The sequence below is a fragment of the Tilletiopsis washingtonensis genome (genome assembly GCF_003144115.1).
Source record: "Tilletiopsis washingtonensis strain MCA 4186 unplaced genomic scaffold FA09scaffold_16, whole genome shotgun sequence".
NCBI lineage: Eukaryota > Fungi > Basidiomycota > Exobasidiomycetes > Entylomatales > Tilletiopsis > Tilletiopsis washingtonensis.
The window spans coordinates 574,296-594,266 of record NW_020312013.1 but is presented as its reverse complement, the minus strand read 5'-3'; the positions used below and the strand labels follow the sequence as shown (position 1 = coordinate 594,266).

At 68.2% G+C, this 19,971-nt stretch overlaps 10 protein-coding genes across 10 annotated transcripts; 5 read left to right on the top strand and 5 right to left on the bottom strand.

The window, feature by feature from the left end:
- Nucleotide 1: 1 nt before the first annotated feature.
- Nucleotides 2-2,012, bottom strand: FA09DRAFT_340120 (cysteine proteinase; the record flags this gene model as incomplete). Its single annotated transcript, XM_025744288.1, has 2 exons — nucleotides 2-1,722; nucleotides 1,781-2,012. 2 exons carry the CDS (start codon nucleotides 2,010-2,012, stop codon nucleotides 2-4), a joined length of 1,953 nt encoding a protein of 650 aa, XP_025597051.1.
- Nucleotides 2,013-2,467: 455 nt separating this feature from the next.
- Nucleotides 2,468-5,862, top strand: FA09DRAFT_331226 (hypothetical protein). The gene is made up of 5 exons (XM_025742927.1): nucleotides 2,468-3,568; nucleotides 3,663-4,021; nucleotides 4,081-4,264; nucleotides 4,317-4,383; nucleotides 4,435-5,862. Exons 1-5 carry the CDS (start codon nucleotides 2,652-2,654, stop codon nucleotides 5,674-5,676), a joined length of 2,769 nt encoding a protein of 922 aa, XP_025597050.1. The 5' UTR covers nucleotides 2,468-2,651; the 3' UTR covers nucleotides 5,677-5,862.
- An 18-nt stretch (nucleotides 5,863-5,880) lies between these two features.
- FA09DRAFT_361893 (eukaryotic phosphomannomutase) lies at nucleotides 5,881-6,989 on the bottom strand (the record flags this gene model as incomplete). Its single annotated transcript, XM_025745414.1, has 5 exons — nucleotides 6,515-6,989; nucleotides 6,399-6,461; nucleotides 6,227-6,332; nucleotides 6,046-6,168; nucleotides 5,881-5,991 (listed from the first exon to the last, which is right to left on the bottom strand). The coding sequence occupies exons 1-5, from the start codon at nucleotides 6,877-6,879 to the stop codon at nucleotides 5,881-5,883; spliced, it is 768 nt and encodes a 255-aa protein (XP_025597049.1). The 5' UTR covers nucleotides 6,880-6,989.
- Nucleotides 6,990-7,093: 104 nt separating this feature from the next.
- On the top strand, nucleotides 7,094-7,712 carry FA09DRAFT_85459 (hypothetical protein). Its single transcript, XM_025745869.1, has one exon. The coding sequence runs from the start codon at nucleotides 7,145-7,147 to the stop codon at nucleotides 7,634-7,636; it is 492 nt and encodes a 163-aa protein (XP_025597048.1). The 5' UTR covers nucleotides 7,094-7,144; the 3' UTR covers nucleotides 7,637-7,712.
- A 771-nt stretch (nucleotides 7,713-8,483) lies between these two features.
- On the top strand, nucleotides 8,484-9,788 carry FA09DRAFT_299615 (putative polyubiquitin; the record flags this gene model as incomplete). The annotated part of the gene is made up of 5 exons (XM_025740294.1): nucleotides 8,484-8,559; nucleotides 8,764-8,938; nucleotides 9,048-9,100; nucleotides 9,348-9,457; nucleotides 9,516-9,788. The coding sequence occupies 5 exons, from the start codon at nucleotides 8,484-8,486 to the stop codon at nucleotides 9,786-9,788; spliced, it is 687 nt and encodes a 228-aa protein (XP_025597047.1).
- A 314-nt stretch (nucleotides 9,789-10,102) lies between these two features.
- On the bottom strand, nucleotides 10,103-11,030 carry FA09DRAFT_310462 (hypothetical protein; the record flags this gene model as incomplete). Its single annotated transcript, XM_025740629.1, has 4 exons — nucleotides 10,962-11,030; nucleotides 10,782-10,907; nucleotides 10,502-10,638; nucleotides 10,103-10,432 (listed from the first exon to the last, which is right to left on the bottom strand). Exons 1-4 carry the CDS (start codon nucleotides 11,017-11,019, stop codon nucleotides 10,106-10,108), a joined length of 648 nt encoding a protein of 215 aa, XP_025597046.1. The 5' UTR covers nucleotides 11,020-11,030.
- Nucleotides 11,031-11,238: 208 nt separating this feature from the next.
- Nucleotides 11,239-12,908, top strand: FA09DRAFT_331224 (hypothetical protein). The gene is made up of 4 exons (XM_025742926.1): nucleotides 11,239-11,280; nucleotides 11,330-11,925; nucleotides 11,977-12,278; nucleotides 12,329-12,908. The coding sequence occupies exons 1-4, from the start codon at nucleotides 11,247-11,249 to the stop codon at nucleotides 12,501-12,503; spliced, it is 1,107 nt and encodes a 368-aa protein (XP_025597045.1). The 5' UTR covers nucleotides 11,239-11,246; the 3' UTR covers nucleotides 12,504-12,908.
- FA09DRAFT_331222 (NADH:flavin oxidoreductase/NADH oxidase) lies at nucleotides 12,499-14,073 on the bottom strand. Its single transcript, XM_025742925.1, has 4 exons — nucleotides 13,951-14,073; nucleotides 13,787-13,897; nucleotides 13,383-13,733; nucleotides 12,499-13,329 (listed from the first exon to the last, which is right to left on the bottom strand). Exons 1-4 carry the CDS (start codon nucleotides 14,056-14,058, stop codon nucleotides 12,571-12,573), a joined length of 1,329 nt encoding a protein of 442 aa, XP_025597044.1. The 5' UTR covers nucleotides 14,059-14,073; the 3' UTR covers nucleotides 12,499-12,570.
- A 257-nt stretch (nucleotides 14,074-14,330) lies between these two features.
- FA09DRAFT_331221 (hypothetical protein) lies at nucleotides 14,331-15,454 on the top strand. Its single transcript, XM_025742924.1, has 2 exons — nucleotides 14,331-14,854; nucleotides 14,903-15,454. Exons 1-2 carry the CDS (start codon nucleotides 14,481-14,483, stop codon nucleotides 15,432-15,434), a joined length of 906 nt encoding a protein of 301 aa, XP_025597043.1. The 5' UTR covers nucleotides 14,331-14,480; the 3' UTR covers nucleotides 15,435-15,454.
- FA09DRAFT_331220 (hypothetical protein) lies at nucleotides 15,410-19,879 on the bottom strand. Its single transcript, XM_025742923.1, has 11 exons — nucleotides 19,271-19,879; nucleotides 18,958-19,217; nucleotides 18,399-18,908; nucleotides 18,102-18,347; nucleotides 17,420-18,052; nucleotides 17,210-17,364; nucleotides 16,634-17,157; nucleotides 16,193-16,576; nucleotides 16,043-16,132; nucleotides 15,816-15,987; nucleotides 15,410-15,717 (listed from the first exon to the last, which is right to left on the bottom strand). Exons 1-11 carry the CDS (start codon nucleotides 19,868-19,870, stop codon nucleotides 15,632-15,634), a joined length of 3,660 nt encoding a protein of 1,219 aa, XP_025597042.1. The 5' UTR covers nucleotides 19,871-19,879; the 3' UTR covers nucleotides 15,410-15,631.
- Nucleotides 19,880-19,971: the final 92 nt, after the last annotated feature.

Sequence of the window (19,971 nt, the reverse complement as noted above, 5' to 3'; positions counted from 1 at the left end):
CTCAATCTGGGCCCACGCTCTGCTCCTGCACGTCTTTCGCAGCGCGAGAGACCCCGTTGACGAGTACTTTCTTGGCGCCCGCCAGATTGCTCGTGAGAGGCGGCTCGTTTGCTGACTGCTGGTGCGCTGCGGCGTTCGCATCGGCCTGACAGCCGTTGGCTCCGTTCGAGCTACGCACGCGCGTCTGGCTCCTCTCGCCTGGGGCCGGCGTGACGCTGCCATTGAGACTTGATGAGGCTGCATCGCGCGGCATCGTCGCGTCCTCGCCAGGCGTCGGCACGTCGGCGCCGCTGAGCCCTTGCAGCCCGGCCGCCGGCAGAAAGGCCGCAGAGTTCCAGGAGTGCACCACCCTGGGCGTGTAGGCGCTCTCTTCGGATGGGCTGCGCTGTGCCCTGGTCTGCGTGTCGTCGGCGGCGCCGCTAGCGTGGGCGAAAGAATGCCCGTTGCTTGCGGGAGCACTCTTGCGTCCCGCCGTCGAGCTGCTGACCGAGACATGCGAAGTATCGTGCACGAGATCGCCCAGCGTATCTCCGCGCGCGTAGAAGAGCAGAACGACGCTGTCTTGCTGCGCAAGCACCTCACGCAGCGATGTCCGTTGCACGGAGTCATCAGAGATCCGCGCCCAGTTGTCGGCCGCGTGCGGTTGAGAAGCTGCAGCCGGGAGCCGACGGTAGGCGACGTAGTGCCCAAAGGCGTGAGCGCCGTAGTGCACCACGATGGACTGCAGCCGATACCAGTGCCGCAGGCCCTTTTGCCGTGTCGCCTGAGCCGGTGCCAGCGGGCGACAGGGATCGACGTCAAGCTTGCCGTGCGTGGAGAACGGCGCCACGTCAAGCCACTCCCCGAAACCGACAGGCGTGCTGCTTTTCCTCGCGCCGAAGCTCGAGGCAGAGTAGTCGGAGCGATTGAGATGGATGGCCAGCAGAGGCGGCGGTCGCGCCAGTAGGACCTGCTTCGTGGCGCAGCGCGAGTAGACGCGCGGCACCTTCAGCGTCGGTGGAAGCGAGAGGTCGCCCTCGTGCGCATTGCTCTTCAGCGCATCGGTGACGAGCGCCAATGCAGTGGACTCCTCGCGGAGCAGGCGTCGTCTGCGCTGCGTGGCTTTCGTTGCCTTCTTGCCGCTGGCAGACGTGCTTGGTGCCGCAGAGGCGAGCTCGCCTTCGAGACGCGCTACGTCCGACCTGAGGCGCTCGTGCTCGGCCACGAGCGAGCAGCGCCAGCAGCCCCACTCTATCCGCTCCAGCGCACCCCACACCTGCAAGCACTGCTCCAGCGAGATGCCGCCGTATCCCACGCCCGCGGCTGCGCGTGACTCGGAGACGGACAGCGACAGCTCGTCGACCTCTTGGTGCCTGATGGCTTCGACGTAGCCGCACGTGGCACACGCTGTCCGCTGGGCGATGAGTCCGCGGAATGGCAGCGCGTTCGCGGAAGGGACGCCGTCCATAAGCGACGGGCTGGCACGCGAATCCGCGCCTTTGCCGACTTCCGCAGCCGTCAATGCAAGCAGACCCCTCTGTGCATGTCGGCGGGCCTCGCTCTCGGCGGCCACTGCTCGTGCGTCCGACTCGAGCGCATCGAGGAGCAGGACGAAGAGCTCGTGTGCATCCTGCTGCGCGTGCGCTCCGACGAGCGAGTGCACGGCCGAGGAGTGGTTCGACAGCGCACGCGTCAGGAGAGACGGCAGCAGTGCAGTCCGGCGGTCGAGCGGAGAGTTGAGTGCTGGCAGGGGCCGCAGGCGTTAGCGGGGTGGAGGACGCGTGCGCAGGTCGGCACTCACCACCGAGCACCTCTGCCAGCCCGTCGCGCACGGCCGTGCCCACATCCTCGGCTTCTGCATCGGCCTCAAGCTGCAGCAGAAAGCGCTCGAGGCCCGGCAGCGAGGCAAGACTCTGCAGCACGGAGTTGAGGTAGCACGTGTTGCCCGTGTTGCGCAGGCCAGGATGGTGCTCGCCGGCGCGCGACGACGGCGCCGCTGCCGGTGCGGCAGAGCGGGAGAAGAAGGAGAACATGGCGCCGACGCCGAGTCTGGCCGGCACGAGTGTGTGCAGAGCGGCGGTGGCGCGCCAGCGCAGCGCCGGAAAGAGGAGGAGCAGAGGCAGCAGGCAGAGCAGGCACGCCGCGACGCCGAGCAGGAACGCAGCGGACGCGGCGCTCATGAAGCAGCCGGCAGTCCCCGGGCGGCAGCGGCACCGGCAGTGCGGGGCATGTACGACGAGGACGCGGAAGCGGCTACGAGGGACGGCGCTCGCCGCAGCATGGGGTAAGGGAGATGGTGTGCAGCAGGAAGGATGCGAGACGCGAAGATGCAGCGTGTCGCTTCGCCGCTGTGCGCGCCGGCGAGCCGCGTCTGCCTTTGCGTCTTGTGTGCACGGCCGCCGCGCCGCGCGCGCGCCTCGCAGCGGCCCGCACCCGCATCGCCGTGCGGCGCGCGCCTACTCTCCTCCCATCCACATCCTCCTCTTCGTGCGCTGCACTGTTGCTCGCGACGCCTCGCTGTCTGCTCGCTACACACGCCTTCACGCCCGCCTTACGTCTCACGCCTCACGCCTCACGCCACATCACGCCGCGCCAATCACGCCCAGCGCCGCACGTCCTTCACTCCATCTGCGCCGCACGTTCGAGCGCCTCAGCGCGCGGCGTCTGCCGCGATGACCGACACGCCCTCTGTGGCTGCAGAGCCAGCCTCGCAGTCGGATGCCGCAGCGTCGAGCGCAGCTGTGGCAGCGTCACCGCGTGCAGCTGTTGCCGAGGCCGCCGGCGCTGATGGCGCCGCTGTGAAGCCTGCAGCCGCGGAACCGCCTTCCACCACTGCAGCAGCGGTCGATGAGGACGCAGGGCCACCTGCAGCACCTACAGCGTTCATTAGCGACGCTCATGCCGAAGCACCGCCCTCGCCTGCGGCGGACAAAGCTGAGCCGCTGCTCCCGCCGCTAGACGCCTTGCAGATCGACGACCCGCCTGCCGATGCGCCTGCCGCGCCGCTCACAACACCGGACGACATGCTGCAAAGCGCAGAGCCAGTGGAGCACGCCACCGCAGCCGGCGAGCAGCAGCCGGCAGAGACGCACGAGCCTCAGGGCGTGGGCGTGCACGGCTCTGCCGACGCTGCATCGACGGACGATGCGTCTGCGCCGGCGCCCGGCCTTGCATCGCCTGCGCAGCTTCACGAGCCCGCCTCTGATGATCAGCTGCAAGCGCGCAGCACCGTACGTGATGCACAGCCTCCCGCGGAGAGGTCTTCTTCCGTAGCCGAAGACGAGGCGTTCATGGCGATTCCGAGCGAGGCCGCGCCTGCAGTGCCAGTAAAGGGGGAGTCCAGCGTGCGAAGCGTGCCTGAAGCTGCTGCGCCTTCTAAGGCGCCGGTCACGCCGTCCCTCGCGGCGCCAGCCACTCCTTCGCTTGGCAGCGCTCCGAAGTCGCCGCGCACGCCGGGCTCGAACATTCGCGTAGGAAAGGGGCCGCCGCCGAGCACGCCGGCGAGCGAGGAGCGGCCCTTTGACTTCAACCGCTTTCTGGAGCAGATGCGGAGTAAGAGTGCCGCGCCAGTGGGCGAGTACGTGCGCAGGTGAGTGCTCCGATGCAGCTCTCTCGTCACAAGCTCTGGCTTCGTCCGCCTTGCGTGTGGCGCGCGCTGATCTGACGCCTGCCTGCTTTCGCAGCTTCATCAAGGGCTTCACGAGGAAGCCGTACCGCGTGTCGGACCAGACCAAGCTAATCTTCGACTTTCTGGCCTTCATCTCTGGCATCATGCGCCAAACGGCGCCCTTCTCGACGCTGTCCGAGCCTGAGTTTGAGAATGCGCTCGAGGCGATGGAGAAGCTCATCATGAATCGCCTCTACACGAGCACCTTCTCGCCCGCGATCGCCAAGGAGGGCCGCTGGAAGGTGCAGACCGACGACTTGGAGCGCGACCGCGTCTTCCGACAGCGCACAAAGCTGTTTGAGTGGATTGGCGAGGAGCATCTCGACGTGCCCGCGGGCGAGCACTCCAAGGGCTTTGTGGACTTTGCGATTCAAGGTGAGCGGCGTCTCGCTTAATATGGACGCGCAGCGTATGCTCATGTTCGGCCTGCGCAGAGCTTCTCAAGATCAACCACTACAAGGCGCCTCGCGACAAACTCATCTGCATCCTCAACTGCTGCAAGGTCATCTTCGGGCTCATTCGGCACGCATCGAGCCAGGAGAGCGCAGACACGTTCATTCCGTGTCTGATCTTCGTCGTGCTGCGCTCGAGCCCGGACAACCTGATCTCCAACGTCGAGTGAGTGCGCTGCGTGCGCCGCGTGGCGCAGCGCTGACTGCCCGCTACGCAGATACATCAGCCGCTTTCGCAACCCCGAGCGGCTCTCGAGCGAGTCGGGCTACTACCTGTCCAGTCTGGTGCGTCTGGCCCTGCTCGTCGGGGGACTATGCTGAACGGGCGACCTGCAGATGGGTGCGATCGCCTTCATTGAGACCATGGACTACACCTCGCTGTCGAACATCACGCAGGAGGAGTTCGAGAGCAACGTCGAGGCCGCGATCGCGCGGCTCTCTGCTGCGCCGCCAGACACGCCTGTCCTTGGACAGGACAGCCCTCGCGGCGCCCAGCCTCCACGCTCGCCGGGTGCCGCCGCCGGCAGCCACGATGCAGCCTATGCGCAGGAGGGCTCTGACGGCGACCAGGCCAAGGCGCTGCCGCTGACGCCCATGGCCATGTCCATCGCGGAAGACACGCGGGCGTTCTTCTCGCGCACGGGCGAGGTGGCGCGCGCCGGCCTCGGAGCCAGCTTCGTTCGGCCTATGGGCGCGCTGGGACGCCTTCTCAGCGACGGCATCGATGGAGTGCGCACGCCGAACAGCAATCCTGGCGCCGCCGGTAGCGGCGGAGCGTCACCGTCCGGCGCAGACAGTCCCGGCGACGGGCACAGCGGGCATGGCCATCTCGCCTCGCAAGGCGGCACCGGCCGTCGTCTCTTCGCCGGGCTCTTCGGCAACGACTCGGAGGAGACTCCAAGCCGGCCGACGTCGGGCTACGGCGGCGCGAACTGGACGCGCGCATTCCGAGGCCCCGAGCACGACGAAGAGCCGCAGACGCCTGCCGGCGACGAGTTGCGGCACGGCCCGTTCTCGACGCTCGCAGGCGGACAAGGCGCTCCTGGTGCTCCGTCGCGGCGGCGCGCTCAGCCGGGCTTCCCGGGTTATATAGAACCCCAGCGCCCTGCGCCGGCGCGGCAGAGCAGCTTCGAGTCGTACCATGACGACGACGACGACGACGGCCCCATGACAGGCGGCAGTGGCGCACGCACGCCCACCTCTGAGGACGGTGAGCACGGACTCGGCGTGCCCTCGGCCGCCGCAGGCCGAGCTCCGCGCGCTCAGCGCTTTGCCAGCGACTTTGCGCCGTCCTTCCTGGCGCCCACCCAGCCGGTGCGCAACGTCGAGCCCGCGACGCCGACGCCTGCGCGGCCGGCGCAGCTGCCGCAGGATGTCGCCGAGGAGAGCGAGGAGATCCAGCGCGTGCACCTCGCCGCCGGCATTGAGACTGTGAGTTGCGCGCGTCCTGCTTGGCTGGCGGCGCTGACCTGCGACGCAGCTGCGGAGCATCTTCCCGAACGCCGAGCCTCAGGTTGTGCAGATGGTGCTCGAGGGCTGGTGAGTCGCTGCGGCCGCGGGCAGACGCGGCAGGGCTAACGGCGCTCGCTCTGCAGCGACGGCGACGTGCAGGCGTCGATCGACAAGCTGCTCGAAATGTCATGACTGCGACGAGCGCATCGCGCATGACTGTGGAGGCGTGGCATGGAAAGCGCTTCGCAGGCGCACTCTAAGGCAGCTGGGTGACAGGAGGGGTATGGTGACACGAGGGACTGCTCTACGAGACGGAGAGCGCGCGCCAGGCTAGCTGGCGCTGGGGAAGAGCGCCTGCAGCTGCGCGACGGTGTCTTCGGGGCTCGTGACGGTGTGGCCCTGCACGCGCTCGTCGATGAAGATTTCGTGGTCGTTGCCGCCCTGCCAGCGCGGCTCAGCCGTTGCGCCTGTGCGACGTGGCGCAGCACCACTCACCTCGTACGTCTTGTCGCCGAAGAAGTGGATCGTGTCCCACTGCGCCAGGTCGAGGTGGCGCAGGGCGTACGTCTTGTCCCAGCCCGTGGGGAAGACGTCGAAGGAGATCTGGCCGCCAATGGACTGGTGCGCAGAGGTGTGAGATGCATACGCGGGGCAGAGCACGAACAGGCGCACTCACGTAGGTCAGGCCCCACGAGCCGAACTTCTCCTCGAGCGCGCTGATCAGCTTGGCGCGGACACGGTGCTCCTTGTCGTAGATCTCAAAGTCGATGCGCTCCTGGATACTGAGGTGATGCGCGTGAGCGGCCACGGACACGGAGAGCGGACGGGGCGACAAGGCGGCGACTCACGAAGCGTTGCGCCCGATCGGCGAGACGTTGATCATGCCGTTGCGGAACTCGATGAATGTGCCGCTGTCGAGGGTCTGTTAGAGCGTGGACGGCGCGCCAGCACGTGGCGCACTCACCGCATCACGGGCAGGTCGAGCTCGCTGATGTAGCGCAGCAGGAACTTGACGAGCTGCTTGTAGCGCTCCTCGCCCAGCCAGCCGATGAAGCTCTGGCTGTCGAGCGCGCGCCCAGCCTTGAAGGCCGTGAGGCCGTTCTCGGCAAAGCCGTAGTCGAACTCATCGAGCACCGGCGCACGCCCGGCGAGCTGCAGCTGCTCGAGGATCTTGGCCAGGTTGCTGCCGCCGAGGAAGCCGATGGCACACGTGCCCGCGGCGCGCAGGCCGAGGAGCACGTCGAGCGTCGCCGGCTTGATCTGCTGGCGCGCCAGCGAGAGGGTGCCGTCGACGTCGAAGAGGCAGAGCGTGCGCGGCGCGGCGGGCATGGCGGGCAGGGGTGTGGTGGTGGGAAGCGAAAGGAGCGGCCGGCGTGCGGTGCGGTGCAGGTGCGCTGGAAGATGGGCTCGTGTTGGAGCACGTCGGCGCGAGGTGAGAGGGTGAGCCGTGCATGGTGCGTGCGTGTGGCTTGGCATGCCACGGCGACGCGAGACGGCGCCGCATCCGACGATCCGAGCACCGCCACGCGCGATGGACCGTGGGACAAGTGTTGCTCTCGCCGCCGCACCCGCTGGGCGGGCTCTCGCATCGCCCATGCTGGCCGCGAGGAGGCAGCATACCTGCCGGACAACCAGCACGCGCTGCGAGGACGGGAGGTGCTGCAGCGGTTCCCGTCCGTTCAGTACTTGTCCGTTCATCGCATGGCGGCCCGGCGGAGTGGACGGCCCGAGATCGCTGGCGCGGTTGCCCGAGCACGCTCGCTGCATGCCTTGGCAGGGCAGCACCGCCAGCAGCAAGGAGCTTTTCGGCTCAGAATGTACGGTCCCTCACAGCGAGGCAAATTTCCAAGGCATGGTGGTCACAGGGCTGCACCGGCGAGGGTTCCGGCCGATCGTCTTTGGCGAGCGGCGTCGGGTGTTCAGCGACTTGTCGGCGGCCGTGTCGTCCCGCGAGCCAGAGCACTCCCCCTTGGGAACATCCTCAAGCTGTAGCCTCTCCCTCTCGCCGGTGAAGACTTGCACAATGCCACAAGGGCCAAGCTCCGGCCTCAGGCCCCGTCGGAGGAAGGCAAGGCAGTGGACGTGAGGACGGCTGCGAGGGCGCATCACGTGCGCGGCGCCGGTGCTGCGAGTGATCGGCGCAGAGGCGTGGGCGCTGCGAGACCGCTTGCGCGTCGCCGCCGCCGCCGCGCGCCGCTTCTCGAAAAGGAAAGCGCCCGCCGGCGCGCCGCGGCAGCCCCTTGCGCGCGGCGTCAACAAAGGGGGAAGCGCGGCACACCGCGGTCGTGCCGGGATCGCCGCGCATGAGCGCCGCGCGCGCGCGCAGATCCAGGCACGGCTTGCGGCTCGGTTTCGCATCTGAGGGTGCCTCCACCGAGCTAGGCCGACAAGCGCTGCCGCGGCGGCGCATGCGATGCGGTCAGGAGGGCGAGCAAGCGAGCGATGCGGGCCGACGAGGGGCTCGCGGCGGGGTGCGGTCGCGGATGCGGGTCAGCGGCGTGCGGCGCCATCACGCGAGCCGCTGCTGGGCTGCTCGTGTGGGCAGCGGCGGCGGCGGCGCAACGATAACCGGATGCGCGATGATGGCGGCGGCGGCGGCGCGGGCGGTGCGGCGTGGCGAGCGGGGCGCGCGAGTCACGCCGCGCCCGCGCTCAGCTCAGGCTGTGCAGCCCCCGCTCCGCGCGCTGCTGCGCCCCAAAGGCCGCGCCGCCGCTGCCCCTCTCCGTCTTCTCCTCTCACCACATCACCTCACTCGCCTCGGCGCTGCGTTTTGCCTGCTCGCCGCTCCTCTCGCTGTCTCGCCCCGCCTGCTCATCTCTAGCCGCGACCTGTGCATAGCACCGCCGCCGCCGCCACCGCTCGCTCGCCGCCTTATCTCACGCGCGCGCGCCACTCGCCAGCCCACCCACGCCGCCCAGCTGCCCGCCGCCGCCATGCAGATCTTCGTCAAGACGCTCACCGGCAAGACGATCACCCTCGAGGTCGAGAGCAGCGACACGATCGACAATGGTGCGTGTGTGCGCTGCGTGTGGTGGGCGTGGAGGGGCTGCACAGCGGCGAGAGGACGTGGCGTCGCAGCTAGGTGCCACAGCGCCATGGCGTGGCGCACCGATCAGGCCGCGTGTCTGGCTCCGTCGCCGACGCCACCTCGTCGTCGCCGCTGGCCCTCATCACCCGTCATCGCGCCGGCAGCTGACACTCGACGCGCCGCAGTGAAAGCCAAGATCCAGGACAAGGAGGGCATTCCCCCGGATCAGCAGCGGCTCATCTTCGCGGGCAAGCAGCTCGAGGACGGCCGCACGCTCAGCGACTACAACATCCAGAAGGAGAGCACTCTGCATCTCGTTCTGCGCCTCCGCGGCGGCATGCAGATCTTTGTCAAGACGCTGTGAGTGGCTGTGCGCGGAGCGTGCGGCGTGCGCCTCTTGAGGACACGCCGTGGCGCCGTGCGCCATCGCGAGCATGTCGCTGCGCCCGTGCTGACCTGACCTGTGCAGCACCGGCAAGACTATTACTCTCGAGGTGGAGAGCAGCGACACCATCGACAATGGTGAGTCTCGTCTTTCAGGCTCGCGACGGGCGGGCGTGTTGGGCCACCTGGGCCCGCACTCAGCGGTCGCGATCGATGCGCCGTCATTCTGTGGACTTCGTTGGCCCTCGGCCCCGCTTGCGCAAGAGGTGACGTCTGCGGTACGCGGCGGCGACCGACAAGTGCGGCTCTTCGCTGCCGCACACTGTCCAGTCCGACTCCTTCTGCTCGTCGCCAGCTTGCTGACCCTCTCGCCTCCGCCTCTCAGTCAAGGCCAAGATTCAGGACAAAGAAGGCATCCCGCCAGACCAGCAGCGCCTGATTTTCGCCGGCAAGCAGCTGGAGGATGGGCGGACATTGAGCGACTACAACATTCAGGTGCGTGCAGCGTGTGAGCGTCACGCCGAATCTGGTCTGACACGCGCCACGTCTTCAGAAAGAGTCAACTTTGCATCTCGTGCTGCGCCTGCGCGGCGGTGGCAAGCAGCGGTGCAAGGCCGGCGCGGGCACCGAGGGACAGTGCAAGGACGCCGCGATGAAGTTGGCGGGCGCATGTCCGCACTGCACGCTCGTCTTCTGCGGCAAGCACCGGCTGCCCGAGACGCACGCATGCGTCGAGCAGGAGGCCGTCAAGAACAAGGCCTTCCTCGCGCTCAAGCAGAAGCTCGAGGGCGAGCGGACGACGGGCAACCGCGGCCTCGCTCACTGAGCGTCCCGCGTGCCTCTCCGACCACCGCTCCTCGTGTCTCTCCTCTGTACCATGCCTTCTCGCGTCCCGATCCGCACCTCCAGCACGCACTACTACCCGCGCTCCCGTCCTAGCCCCATCCTCGCTGCATCTCTCTCGTGCTCCGTCTTGTCTCTCCACCTGCATCTACTACCCATCCAGGCTCTGCGAATCACATCTCCTCACTGCTCCTCCTCGTCCGGACGTCATGGCACAAAGCGGCAGGGAGCACGTACAGCGATGGATTGCGCTGTGACCCTAGCATCTCCCCGCCCCACTCGCATCCCGCTGTCGCCCCTCTACCTCCGCTCCGGGCTCCGGCTGCGCGCCATGCGCTCCCTGAGACCACCAGCGCCGCTTGACGGTGCAGCTGCGGTTCCGCTACCGTTCATGCGCTGCGCCAGACTGCCGCCCGAGCGCTGGTCGCGGCTCTCGAGCTGCGCCCGCGGCGCCCGTGGGGCAGCGCCACCGGCCGTGGCCGCACCGGCGTTGGCCGCGCGCGTGGGAGGGCGGACGAAGGCAAAGTCGGCCTGCAGCGGCTGCTCGAGGAGCGTGAGGCCGGCGGCGCAGCCCGCGATCGCCTTGGACGCCTCGGACTGCGTCTCGTACTCGAGCAGCGCGTAGCCCTGGCAGAATTATCAGTCTCAGCACAGCCCGCGCCTTTCCCAGTGTGCGGCACGGCGGCCAGTGCTCACCTTGACGTAGCCAGTTCGCCGGTCGAGGTTGAGATGGATGTTCTTGATCTCGCCAAAGTCGGCGAACTTGTCCGTCACCTCTTCCTCGGTGGCCTCCTCGTGCACGCCGGTGACAAGAATGATCCAGCCCTCGATCGCTGGCGAGCCGTGTCAGCACTTGCGCGTGGCCAGTAAAGAGATGCCTGAAGCATGCGATGCCGCTTCGCAAGCTTCCTCGGCTGACCGCTCGCATCGCAGCGCAGTCTCCGTCGCTGCGGACAGTCTCTCTTGCTCCACTCACAGCGCGCCGCCCGCTCCTCCGTGCCCTGCGCCGCCACGCTCTCAAACGTCCCGCCGCGCACTCCGTCGTGCGCCTCGCCGCGGCCGCCGAAGCCGCGGCCCTTGCGCTTCACCGCCGGGTCGTTGGCTGCGTGGAGCGTCAGCAGCAGCGCGGGCGAGCCCCGAGCTCCGGCGCACGCACGGTCAGGCAGGTCGACGTCCATGCTGTCGCCGGCGTCGGCGGGCACGGGCGCGCCCATGTCGATCTCGGTGTCGGACATGGCTGAGGGTGTGGGTGGAGGAGGTGGACGGGAAGGAGGCCGCGACGCGCACGGCCGGCGAGGGCAAGGCGGCGGCACCTTGGCGGCGGCAGTGGAGACGGCGCGTGCGTCACGTGCGCGCGAGAAGCTCTCAAGATGCGGCGCGGTGCGGCGCCCGCTCAGGCCACCTTTTCTCCACCACACCTCGCACCCTCCAACCACTCACCATGTCTGGCAAGGGAATCAACGTCGCCATCATCGGTGAGTCGCACGGCACGCCTGCAGTGCAGCAGCGGCTCACACAGCGCAGGCGTCGGCCTCGTGGGCAGCGCCGTCATCCAGCAGCTGAGCGCGCTGCCGGCGCTGCACATCGTGCTGCTGCAGAACAGCCGCAAGACGCTCCTCTCGCCCGCCGCCGCCGCACTCTCGTCGGGCAGCTGGGCCGATGCGCTTGCCTCGTCGTCGACGGCCGCGCTGCCGCTGCCCGAGCTCGTGACGAAGCTGCAGGAGCTCGCCAAGGAGACAGGCCGGCACACGGCCGTCGTGGACAACACGTCTAACGACGACGTCGCCTCCTTCTACCCCTCGCTCCTCGGCGCCGGCTTCAGCGTCGTGACGCCCAACAAGAAGGCGCTCTCCGGCTCGCTCGACCTGTACAAGCAGATCCAGGCCGCCACCGCCGACGCCGCCAGCGGGCCGCTGCTGTACGGCGAGAGCACCGTGGGCGCCGGCCTGCCGATCATCGGCACGCTCAAGGACCTCATCGCCACGGGCGACGAGGTCGAGAAGATCGAGGGCGTGCTCAGCGGCACGCTCAGCTACATCTTCAACGAGTTCAGCACGGCCAAGGGCAGCGACGTCAAGTTCTCGACGGTCGTCAAGGTCGCCAAGGAGAACGGCTACACGGTGCGTGCCGTCGTGCATGCTGCCGGGGCCTAAGCTCACCCATCGCTGCAGGAGCCGCACCCCGACGCGGACCTCTCCGGCTCGGATGTCTCGCGCAAGCTGACCATCCTCTCGCGCCTCATCCCGTCGCTCACGTCGGCGCTGCCCAAGGGCTTCCTCTCGGTGCCCACGGCGAGCCTGACGCCCGAGCCGCTGCGCGACATTGCCAGCGGCGAGGAGTACGTCGCGCGCCTGCCCGAGTTTGACGCGCACTTTGACGAGATGCGCGCCGAGGCGCTCAAGGAGGGCAAGGTGCTGCGGTATGTGGGCGTCATCGACGTGCTCAAGGGCGAGGTGAAGGCGAGCCTCGAGCGGTGAGTGCGGCGTGTGGCCCGGCTCGGGCGCTGCTCACGTGCGCTGCCAGGTACCCCGTCACGCACCCCTTCGCCACGTCGCTGACGGGCTCGGACAACATCATCTCGTTCACGACGAAGCGCTACGAGCGCCCCCTGCTCGTGCAGGGCGCCGGCGCCGGCGCCGCCGTCACGGCGATGGGCGTCACGGCCGACCTCATTCGCGTGGCCGAGCGCCGCGGGTAGGGGACCAATGCATGCAAATTAAGACAGAGAGCAATGTGGGGCAAGTCTAGGGTGCGCGAGGAGCGCTCTACTGGGCCGTGTCGATCGGGACATACGGCGAGCCGGCGTGGTCCGGGTAGCCGGCGTTGACGACGCCGTCCTTGGCGGCCGCGGCGCCGGCCTCCATGAACTTGCCCGCCGTCGCCTTGAACTCGCCGACGGCCGACTCGTCGCTCTTGTCGAACGGCTGCAGGCCCTTGCCGACCTGGCGGATCTGCGTGCCCGCGATGAGGTTCGTCATGCCAAAGTCGTCCTCGGGGATGAGGCCCTGCGGCGCCGCGTCAAGCTTGCCCGTGTAGAGCTTGCGCGGGATGTCAAAGTCCTGCGTGGCGGGGCGTGCGAGGCCGATGCCCTGCGTCGCGCCGTCCTGCACGGCCTGCACCATGGCCTTGGCGGTGCGGAAGCCGCCCGTCGTCCACACGGTGCTCTTCTGCAGCTGCTTGACGATGACGTCGCTGAACTCGAGGAAGAAGGCCTCGCGCTTCTTGGTGCTCTCGCGGCGGTGGCCGAACGCCAGCTCCTCGTACGTGCCGCCGCTCAGCTCGAGCACGTCGACGCCGATCTTCTCGAGCTCGGCGCAGACCTCGGCGCTCTCCTCGGTGCTGAAGCCGCCCTTTTGGAACTCGACCGAGTTGATCTTGATGGCGAGCACGAACTTCGGGTCGTTGACGCGCTTCTTGATGGCGTCGAAGATCTCGTAGATGATGCGCGCGCGGTTCGCCACCGAGCCGCCGTACTTGTCAGTGCGCTGGTTGGTGCTCGGCGCGAGGAACTGTGCCAGGAGGTACTGCGCGGGAAAGGTGAGCAGGGCGAGGTGCTGCCAGGCAGCGCGCTACTCACACCGTGCGCAGCGTGCAGCTGCACGCCGTCGGCGCCCCACTCGTGCAGCTTCTGCGCGGCGTAGGCAAAGTTCTCGACCGTCTCGCGGATGCCCTCCTCGGTCAGCGGCGTCGGCTTGGCGAAGCTCATGCCCATGCGGTCATCGAGCTTGACGTCGGATGCGGACACGGGGTTCGGCTGGATCGCCGACGTGACCTGGCGGCCGCCGTGGCTGAGCTGCGCGACGAAGAGCGCGCCGCCGGCCTTGCTGCCGGCGATGAGGCGGCGCATCTGCGACTCGAGCTCGTCCTGCTTCTGCTGCGAGCGGTGGATGATCATGTTGCCGGGCGCCTCGAGGTTCATCGTGTCGACCTGGGGAGGGGTGTGAGCAGCGGGCGAGGCGCGACGCCGCGGCTGCGACGCACGATGAGGTTGCCGGACACGACGATGCCCCAGCCGCCCTTGCCCCACTCCTCGTACACGCGCACGAGCTCGTCGGAGGGGATGCCGCGGTTCGTCGGGTCGTGCTGGTCCCACTGCAAGAGAGAGGTTAGCAGTGGCGCCGCGGGCTCTGTGTAGCAGCACGCACCGACGAGAGGCGCTCCGTCATGGCGCTCTTCATGAAGCGCGACGGCGCGCTGCGGCCGCTGAAGGGCAGGGCGATGGCGTCGCCGAGGATCTTGTAGTCGGTAACCATGGCTGTGTGTGTGTGTGTGGTGGTGTGAGTGTGAGGTGCGGCGTGCGCCGGCGCTCTGCGTCTTATACGCCGAGGCGCTGCGGGCGGTTGGAGTTGGCGGCTGGGCGGCGGCGCACCGCGGAGCGCTCCACTTCTTCGCGGCGAAGCCACACGCCAGCGGCAGACAGGCGCCGCGCCGCAGATCACCTCAGAAGACGTGTCGGCCGTAAGCGGCGTTGTGGAGGTGCAGCGCGGCCAGCTTGACGCTCGCAACGCAACGGGGCGCCCACCACGCCAATAGCGAACGCCGGTGCCACATCTGCTGCGCTCCTTCTCGCCGCCGACGTCGCCAAGCCTCGCTCCCGCCGGCCATCCCGGCCGCGCCTCACCGGCATCGCTCGCTCCCACGCACGCCAGCGTCGCTCCACACGTGCCGCATCGCCATGCTCCTGCTGCTCGACTGGGACGAGACGCTCTCGGCGCACGACACGCTCGCCCTCATCGCGCCGCCCGCCGGCGCCCAGACGCGCGGCCCTGCCTTTGCCGCGTACGGCGAGGCGTACATGGACGACCTGCAGGCGCATGCTGCAGCACGCTCGCCGCCGCGCGATCTCGACGAGCACTTCGAGTCACTCGCGGCGCTGGACGCCGTCGAGCTCGCGAGCCAGGCGCGCATCGAGGCTGGCGGGCTGTTTGAGGATGCCGACCTGGCGGCGATGGAGGCGCGGGCACGCGAGGTGGCGCTGCGCGACGGCTGGCGCGAAGCGTCGCAGTGGCTGGCCGCTCGCGGCGTCGAGATGCACATCATCAGCGTCGGGTGAGTGCGGCGTCTGGCTCGGCATGCTCCCCGCTGAGGCGCTTGCAGCTGGTCCGCCCGCTTTATCGCCGCGTCGCTGGCACACCACGGCTGCGCGAGGCCAGCGTCCATCTGCGCAAACGAGGTCGAGGCGGATGCGACGACGGGGCGCGGCACTGGCCGTCTGACAAAGTCGCGCGACGCAACGTCTGCCGGCGACGGCGTGGCAGGCATCCGCACCGCGCCGCACAAGCTGCGCGAGGCGCAGCGGATTGCGCAGGCCTGGCGGCAGGCGGGCGGGCAGGGGAAGGTCGTCTACGCCGGCGACAGCACGACGGACCTGCAGGCGCTGCTGTTCGCAGACATCGGCCTCGTGGTCGGGCAGGCCAAGGGCCTGGAGGAGACGCTGGAGCGGCTCGGTGGGCGCGGGTGGCTGGCACATGCGAGCCGGTGGACGCCGCAGCGCAAGCAGCGAGAGGCGCTGACCTTCGACCTCGTGGAGATCGACGACTGGAGGCAGGGCCTTGCGGTGCTGCAGACGGTGCTGCTTCACGAGCGCATGGGAGAGGAGATTGGCTATCTGCCCGCCGACGTGCGGTAGCAATGCATCGCGGTCCTGCAGCGAGTGTGTGCGAGTCATGACAGCGAGGCAGAGAGAGAACAGGCGTCCGGCCTTGCGTCGCGGAAGCCAGGCTCATCGACTCGTCAGCGGCCCGCCACATGGGGGACCATGCGGATTGTGCACAGACAGCAACGAGGCGCAGCAGCGATAAATTGAGCATGCACGCCTTTGCGCGTCTAGGATGACGCTTCCTGTGGCACCAGGCCGAAGCGCTTGACGACGAGCGCAACAATGTCGCTCCACTCCTCCATCGCGCCTTGTCCTGCAAAGTGAACATAAGCGTGTCAGCACATGTCGACGCCGCATCATCGTCCGTATCGCATCGCTGCGCATCGCCCACATCGCACCCTTCACACTCACCCAGGTCCCCGCACGCGAGCAGCTTGCTGATCGGCCCCACGACCTCGTAGCCGAGCTCGTGGCGCGCAATCGCCAGCTGCTTGGCCGTGAGCGGATGCATGTACATCAGCGTGTTCATCGCCGGGAACAGCACCGTCGGCGTGCTCGGCGAGAGCGCGCGCAGAAAGGATGTCTGGAGCAGAGTGTGAGGCCTTGTCGTCCTGCGACGGCAGCGGTCCGCGACTTACCAGAAGCGAATCACAGATGCCTCCGGTGATTTTGGCGAGCGTATTGGCGCTGCACGGCGCAACGAGCACGATGTCGGCCCATCGACGGAGCTGTGCGGCGGCGAGGATGAGCCCACGGTAACAGCAGGCGCCCCTTCTGCGCTCGCTCACCTCAATGTGCAGGATTGGGTCGCCGACGCTCTTCCATGAGCTCCACTCGTCGGCATCCCGCCACACGTGCATCCGCGGCCTCGCAGTGGGCGGCAGGTTGCGCACCGCCGCCCGGTTCTCCTGCGCCAGATCCTGCACGCCGTAGCCCGCCTGCTCGCCCAGCGCGGCGGCGTCGAAGAAATGCAGGCTGTGCTCGGTCGCCACCAGCTGGACGCGCACGTTTGCATGTTGCAGCAGCGCCTCGACGATGAGCGGAATCTTGATGCTCGCGACGCTGCCAGTGCTCGCAAGGACGACGTGCAGCGGGCGTGCAGCAGTCGGTGGGTTCGCTAGCGGTGCGTAGGGAGACTGCAGCGATGCAGGCACATCAAAGGACGACTGGACCTGGCAGTGAGTCGAGTGTCAGTTCGCGATGCGTTGAATGCTGGTCGCACAACATACCGGCGATGAGGGTAGGTCTGGTGCGGCCAGATGCCGCGGCGATGGCAGTGGACTGGGGATGCTCGAGCTGCCCGAGTGCGTCCGGACGGGCTTCAGCGGCGGCGGCGGACCAGGCAGATCGCGGAGCGAGCGTGCCGGCGACAGCACGCGCTGCGGGCCTCCGCTCGGCGACGTCGCGGAGAGCCGGCTGAGCATCGGGAGTGAGGCGAGGCGGTCCGACAGACTCGGTTTCTCCGAGAGCGGTGGCCTGGCATCCGGGATCGGCAGCGAAAATGAGTCCTCGGCGCCGTAGTCAGTACCGCCTTCGCCGATCATGCGTGGCCCTCGCTCCAAAGCGTGCTCGGCGGCGCCCGCAAGTCGCCGAGCGCCCTCAGGCACGAGCCACTGGTCGCCCGTGCTCCCTTGCCTCAGCGACGCAGGGCGAGAGCTGCCAGTCTGAGTCCTGTCCTTGGGTTCCTCGATACTGCGTGCTTCATTGCCGGCGCCCATGATCCGACTAAAGGCACTGAAGCTGGTGCCCATCACTGTGGTGCTGCGATCAGCCACACCCTACAGCCTGTGCCAAGTCGCACTCACCGCCGGTAATGACGCGATTCGACACGCCCGCCAGCTCGCCAATCTCCTGCGCCACGCGGCCTCGGATGCGCATCGGTGCGGAGGCCCCTTCCGCAGCGGTTGCCGAGCTCTGCGCCCTGTGCGGCGAGCGGAGCACGTCGTCGGCCCTGTCGAATCTGCCGCGGCATCAGCATAGCCACCTCTGCACATGGAGTTTGCGGCGGCACTCACCTGGACAGGTCATCGCCGAGGCCCAGCACTCGCGGATCGACATTGGCCAGAAACGCCACGGCAGCCTGCACATTCACCAGACAGTAGCTCTCCTGCCCGCGCAGGAGGCTCTCGGTGCGGAAGCGCTGGATGAAGAGTAGGTGGCTGTGCAGCTGCCTCGGGTTGCTCAGTACAATCGAGTAGATGAGCATCGGGAGGATCAGGTCGGCGCTGGATGTGCGAGGTTTCGTGGCCGGCAACGCGGGAGGTGAGGCCGCTTTCTCCGCTGGAGGCGACGATTTGGTGGCGGCGTCCGAGGCATCGATCTTGACAGCGTCAGGAACGGCATCGTCCTTGAGCTCAATCTTTGGCAGGCTCGCCAGGCCCTCGACGACGACTTGGTGCGCGCTGACCAACGCCGCAAGCTGATCGCGAGGCGAACGGCATGTCGACTTGCTTAACTGCTGCAGGGCAGCGCCGCACTCCTGTGCCAAGCTGCGCAGTGCGGCGCCGACGTCGAGGCCGGACTCGTCTGGCTGCGGAACGAGCAAGCCGAGGTGCCCGAGGTCCAGGCCCATGTCGTTGAGCGCCTCGATGCGGAGGGCCAAGGCTTCGTCGTAGCGTGCGTCGCGCGAAGTCGCGGGCGCAAAGATGCTGCAAAGTCGTGAGCCCATGCGTGACGGCGACATACGATGAGGCTCACCGATCATAGAGCTCCCTTGTGAGCACGGCTTCCGCAAGCTCGACCAGCTCGTCAGTGCGATCGCTGTTCTTCTCTGTGTCTTGCAGTCCATCCCGTATTTGATCGCGCAGGCTCGCACACATGTCCTGGAAGCTCTCAGACATGACGTCTGCGCTTTGCAGGTACGGCGCTGCGACGACGAAGCCTGGTGAGCGCGGGCTGGGCGAGCTTGTGGTCGCTGCCGGCGGAAAGAAGGCAGAAGCGAAGCTGCGCGGCGTGTCAGAGCACGGCGTGGCGTGAGACCAGCACTCTCCTCACCTGCAGACGACTTCGATGACAGCCTCGCTGAGCCCTCCTTCTCGCAACGTCGTCGAGAGCCGTGCGCGAGTGGCAGCTTCCATCTCGCGCAGCACAGCCGACTTGCGCACCTCGCGGTCGACGATCCACGCGCTTATCGAGCGTGCTTGCTCGGGTTGCTGCGCTCTGGAGCCGGGAGCAGCGAGATCCGGCGGTGCCAGCAGCGCTGGATCTTGTGCCGGTGCCGGCGCCTCGATACTGCTCGTCGTGCTCTCGCCGCGTTGCCGTGCTGCCCTTCCAGACCCGCCGAACAGCGTGCTGAAGGACGTAGAGGCTCGATTTGCTGCTCGTCGTGCGGTCTCCGAAGCGTCAGAGGCACGTGCAGGTCGGCGGTGCGGCAGCGATGGAGGCGCTCGGAGTGGCGGTGCCGGAGGCAGAGAAAGCTCTGCGAGGTGCGTCGAGAGTGTGAACGCGGGATTGACGGGCGCACAGCCGGGTATCGGCAAGGGAGAGAGGCCCGAAAGCAAGGCACTGAGGAGGACATTAGTACCAACACGCCTCGAGATGAGCAGCCACTCACCTGCGGCTGGACTCGTCTCGCAAGTCTCCCACAAAAGCATGATCGGAGCGCGGGATGAAGGAGCCAAACGAGAGCTCAGTGGCGGCATCCTCCTTTGTCCGCTCGCCGAGCGTGCCTCGCAGACCGGACAGCGTCACGATCTCTGCTCTCCGTTCTGGAACTGGCCGCTCGCGTGCGCAGAGCACGTGGCTATGCATAGTTGAAAGCGGCACGCTGACGTGGGTGCCGCTCCACGACGAGCGCGGCAGAAGGAGCGTTGCCTGCAGACTGCGTCTCAGCCACTGCAGCACTTGGCCATCACTCGTCCACTCACCTGGCCATCGTCTGCCAGTGCCGCCAGCTCCGCCCATTCGCCCTCGCCCATCGCGAGCTGCTCGAGCATGGCCCAGCCGAGCGACTGCGGCGCCAGGCCCGCCGCCTGCGCCTCGGCCTTGAGGCGCTGCAGCGCCAGGCTGCGCTCGGCGTCCGACGTGCGCGGCTCGTCGTGCAGCGGCGGCGGCGCCAGCAGCTGTGAGGCGAGCGCCGGCGACGAGAGCGATGGCGTCAACTGCCCGCTGCCGCTGCCGCTGCTGGTGGCGGCCGACTGGTGGCTCAGCGAGTGCAGGTGCGGCGGGCGCTTGCGCGGCGCATAGCTCAGCGAGCCGTACGTGCTGCTGCTCGGCGCGGCGGGCGCGGCACTCTGCGCCAGCGCCGTCGTGGGCGAGAGCGTGGGCGACGTGCGCGGCGCGGCGCCGGCGTGGAAGGCGTCGAGCGGCGACTGCGGCGCGAGCAGCGGGTGTGCCGGGCCGCCGGGCGACGGCGCCGGGCTGCGGCGAGCGGCAGGCGCCGGCGAGGCGGGCGAGCGTGGTGGCGATGACTGCGAGGGTGTTGGAGGCTGAGCGCCGTCAGCGGCAGCGTCGCCTGGCTGCGACATGCTGCGGCGTGGTGAGGGTGAGGAGGAGACAGAGAGAGGCAAGCGCGCGAATCGCGATCCCGTTTCGCGAGATTTCGCGCGGCGTGGCCCGTGCAGCAGCA

Excerpts from the sequence above, each read along its gene's own strand:
- FA09DRAFT_331226 (XM_025742927.1), top strand. The coding sequence starts at position 2,652 with ATGACCGACACGCCCTCTGTGGCTGCAGAGCCAGCCTCGCAGTCGGAT. Across the intron at positions 4,022-4,080 it reads TGTGGACTTTGCGATTCAAG|AGCTTCTCAAGATCAACCAC; the intron begins GTGAGCGGCGTC and ends CGGCCTGCGCAG. Across the intron at positions 4,265-4,316 it reads AACCTGATCTCCAACGTCGA|ATACATCAGCCGCTTTCGCA; the intron begins GTGAGTGCGCTG and ends CCCGCTACGCAG.
- FA09DRAFT_331221 (XM_025742924.1), top strand. The coding sequence starts at position 14,481 with ATGCTCCTGCTGCTCGACTGGGACGAGACGCTCTCGGCGCACGACACG. Across the intron at positions 14,855-14,902 it reads ATGCACATCATCAGCGTCGG|CTGGTCCGCCCGCTTTATCG; the intron begins GTGAGTGCGGCG and ends AGGCGCTTGCAG.
- FA09DRAFT_85459 (XM_025745869.1), top strand. The coding sequence starts at position 7,145 with ATGCTGGCCGCGAGGAGGCAGCATACCTGCCGGACAACCAGCACGCGC.
- FA09DRAFT_331224 (XM_025742926.1), top strand. The coding sequence starts at position 11,247 with ATGTCTGGCAAGGGAATCAACGTCGCCATCATCG. Across the intron at positions 11,281-11,329 it reads AATCAACGTCGCCATCATCG|GCGTCGGCCTCGTGGGCAGC; the intron begins GTGAGTCGCACG and ends CACACAGCGCAG. Across the intron at positions 12,279-12,328 it reads GTGAAGGCGAGCCTCGAGCG|GTACCCCGTCACGCACCCCT; the intron begins GTGAGTGCGGCG and ends GTGCGCTGCCAG.
- FA09DRAFT_331220 (XM_025742923.1), bottom strand. The coding sequence starts at position 19,870 with ATGTCGCAGCCAGGCGACGCTGCCGCTGACGGCGCTCAGCCTCCAACA. Across the intron at positions 17,158-17,209 it reads GAATCGCGTCATTACCGGCG|TGATGGGCACCAGCTTCAGT; the intron begins GTGAGTGCGACT and ends GCAGCACCACAG. Across the intron at positions 15,988-16,042 it reads GCATCTGTGATTCGCTTCTG|ACATCCTTTCTGCGCGCGCT; the intron begins GTAAGTCGCGGA and ends ACTCTGCTCCAG.
- FA09DRAFT_331222 (XM_025742925.1), bottom strand. The coding sequence starts at position 14,058 with ATGGTTACCGACTACAAGATCCTCGGCGACGCCATCGCCCTGCCCTTC. Across the intron at positions 13,898-13,950 it reads TGACGGAGCGCCTCTCGTCG|TGGGACCAGCACGACCCGAC; the intron begins GTGCGTGCTGCT and ends TCTCTCTTGCAG. Across the intron at positions 13,330-13,382 it reads AGCTGCACGCTGCGCACGGT|TACCTCCTGGCACAGTTCCT; the intron begins GTGAGTAGCGCG and ends TTTCCCGCGCAG.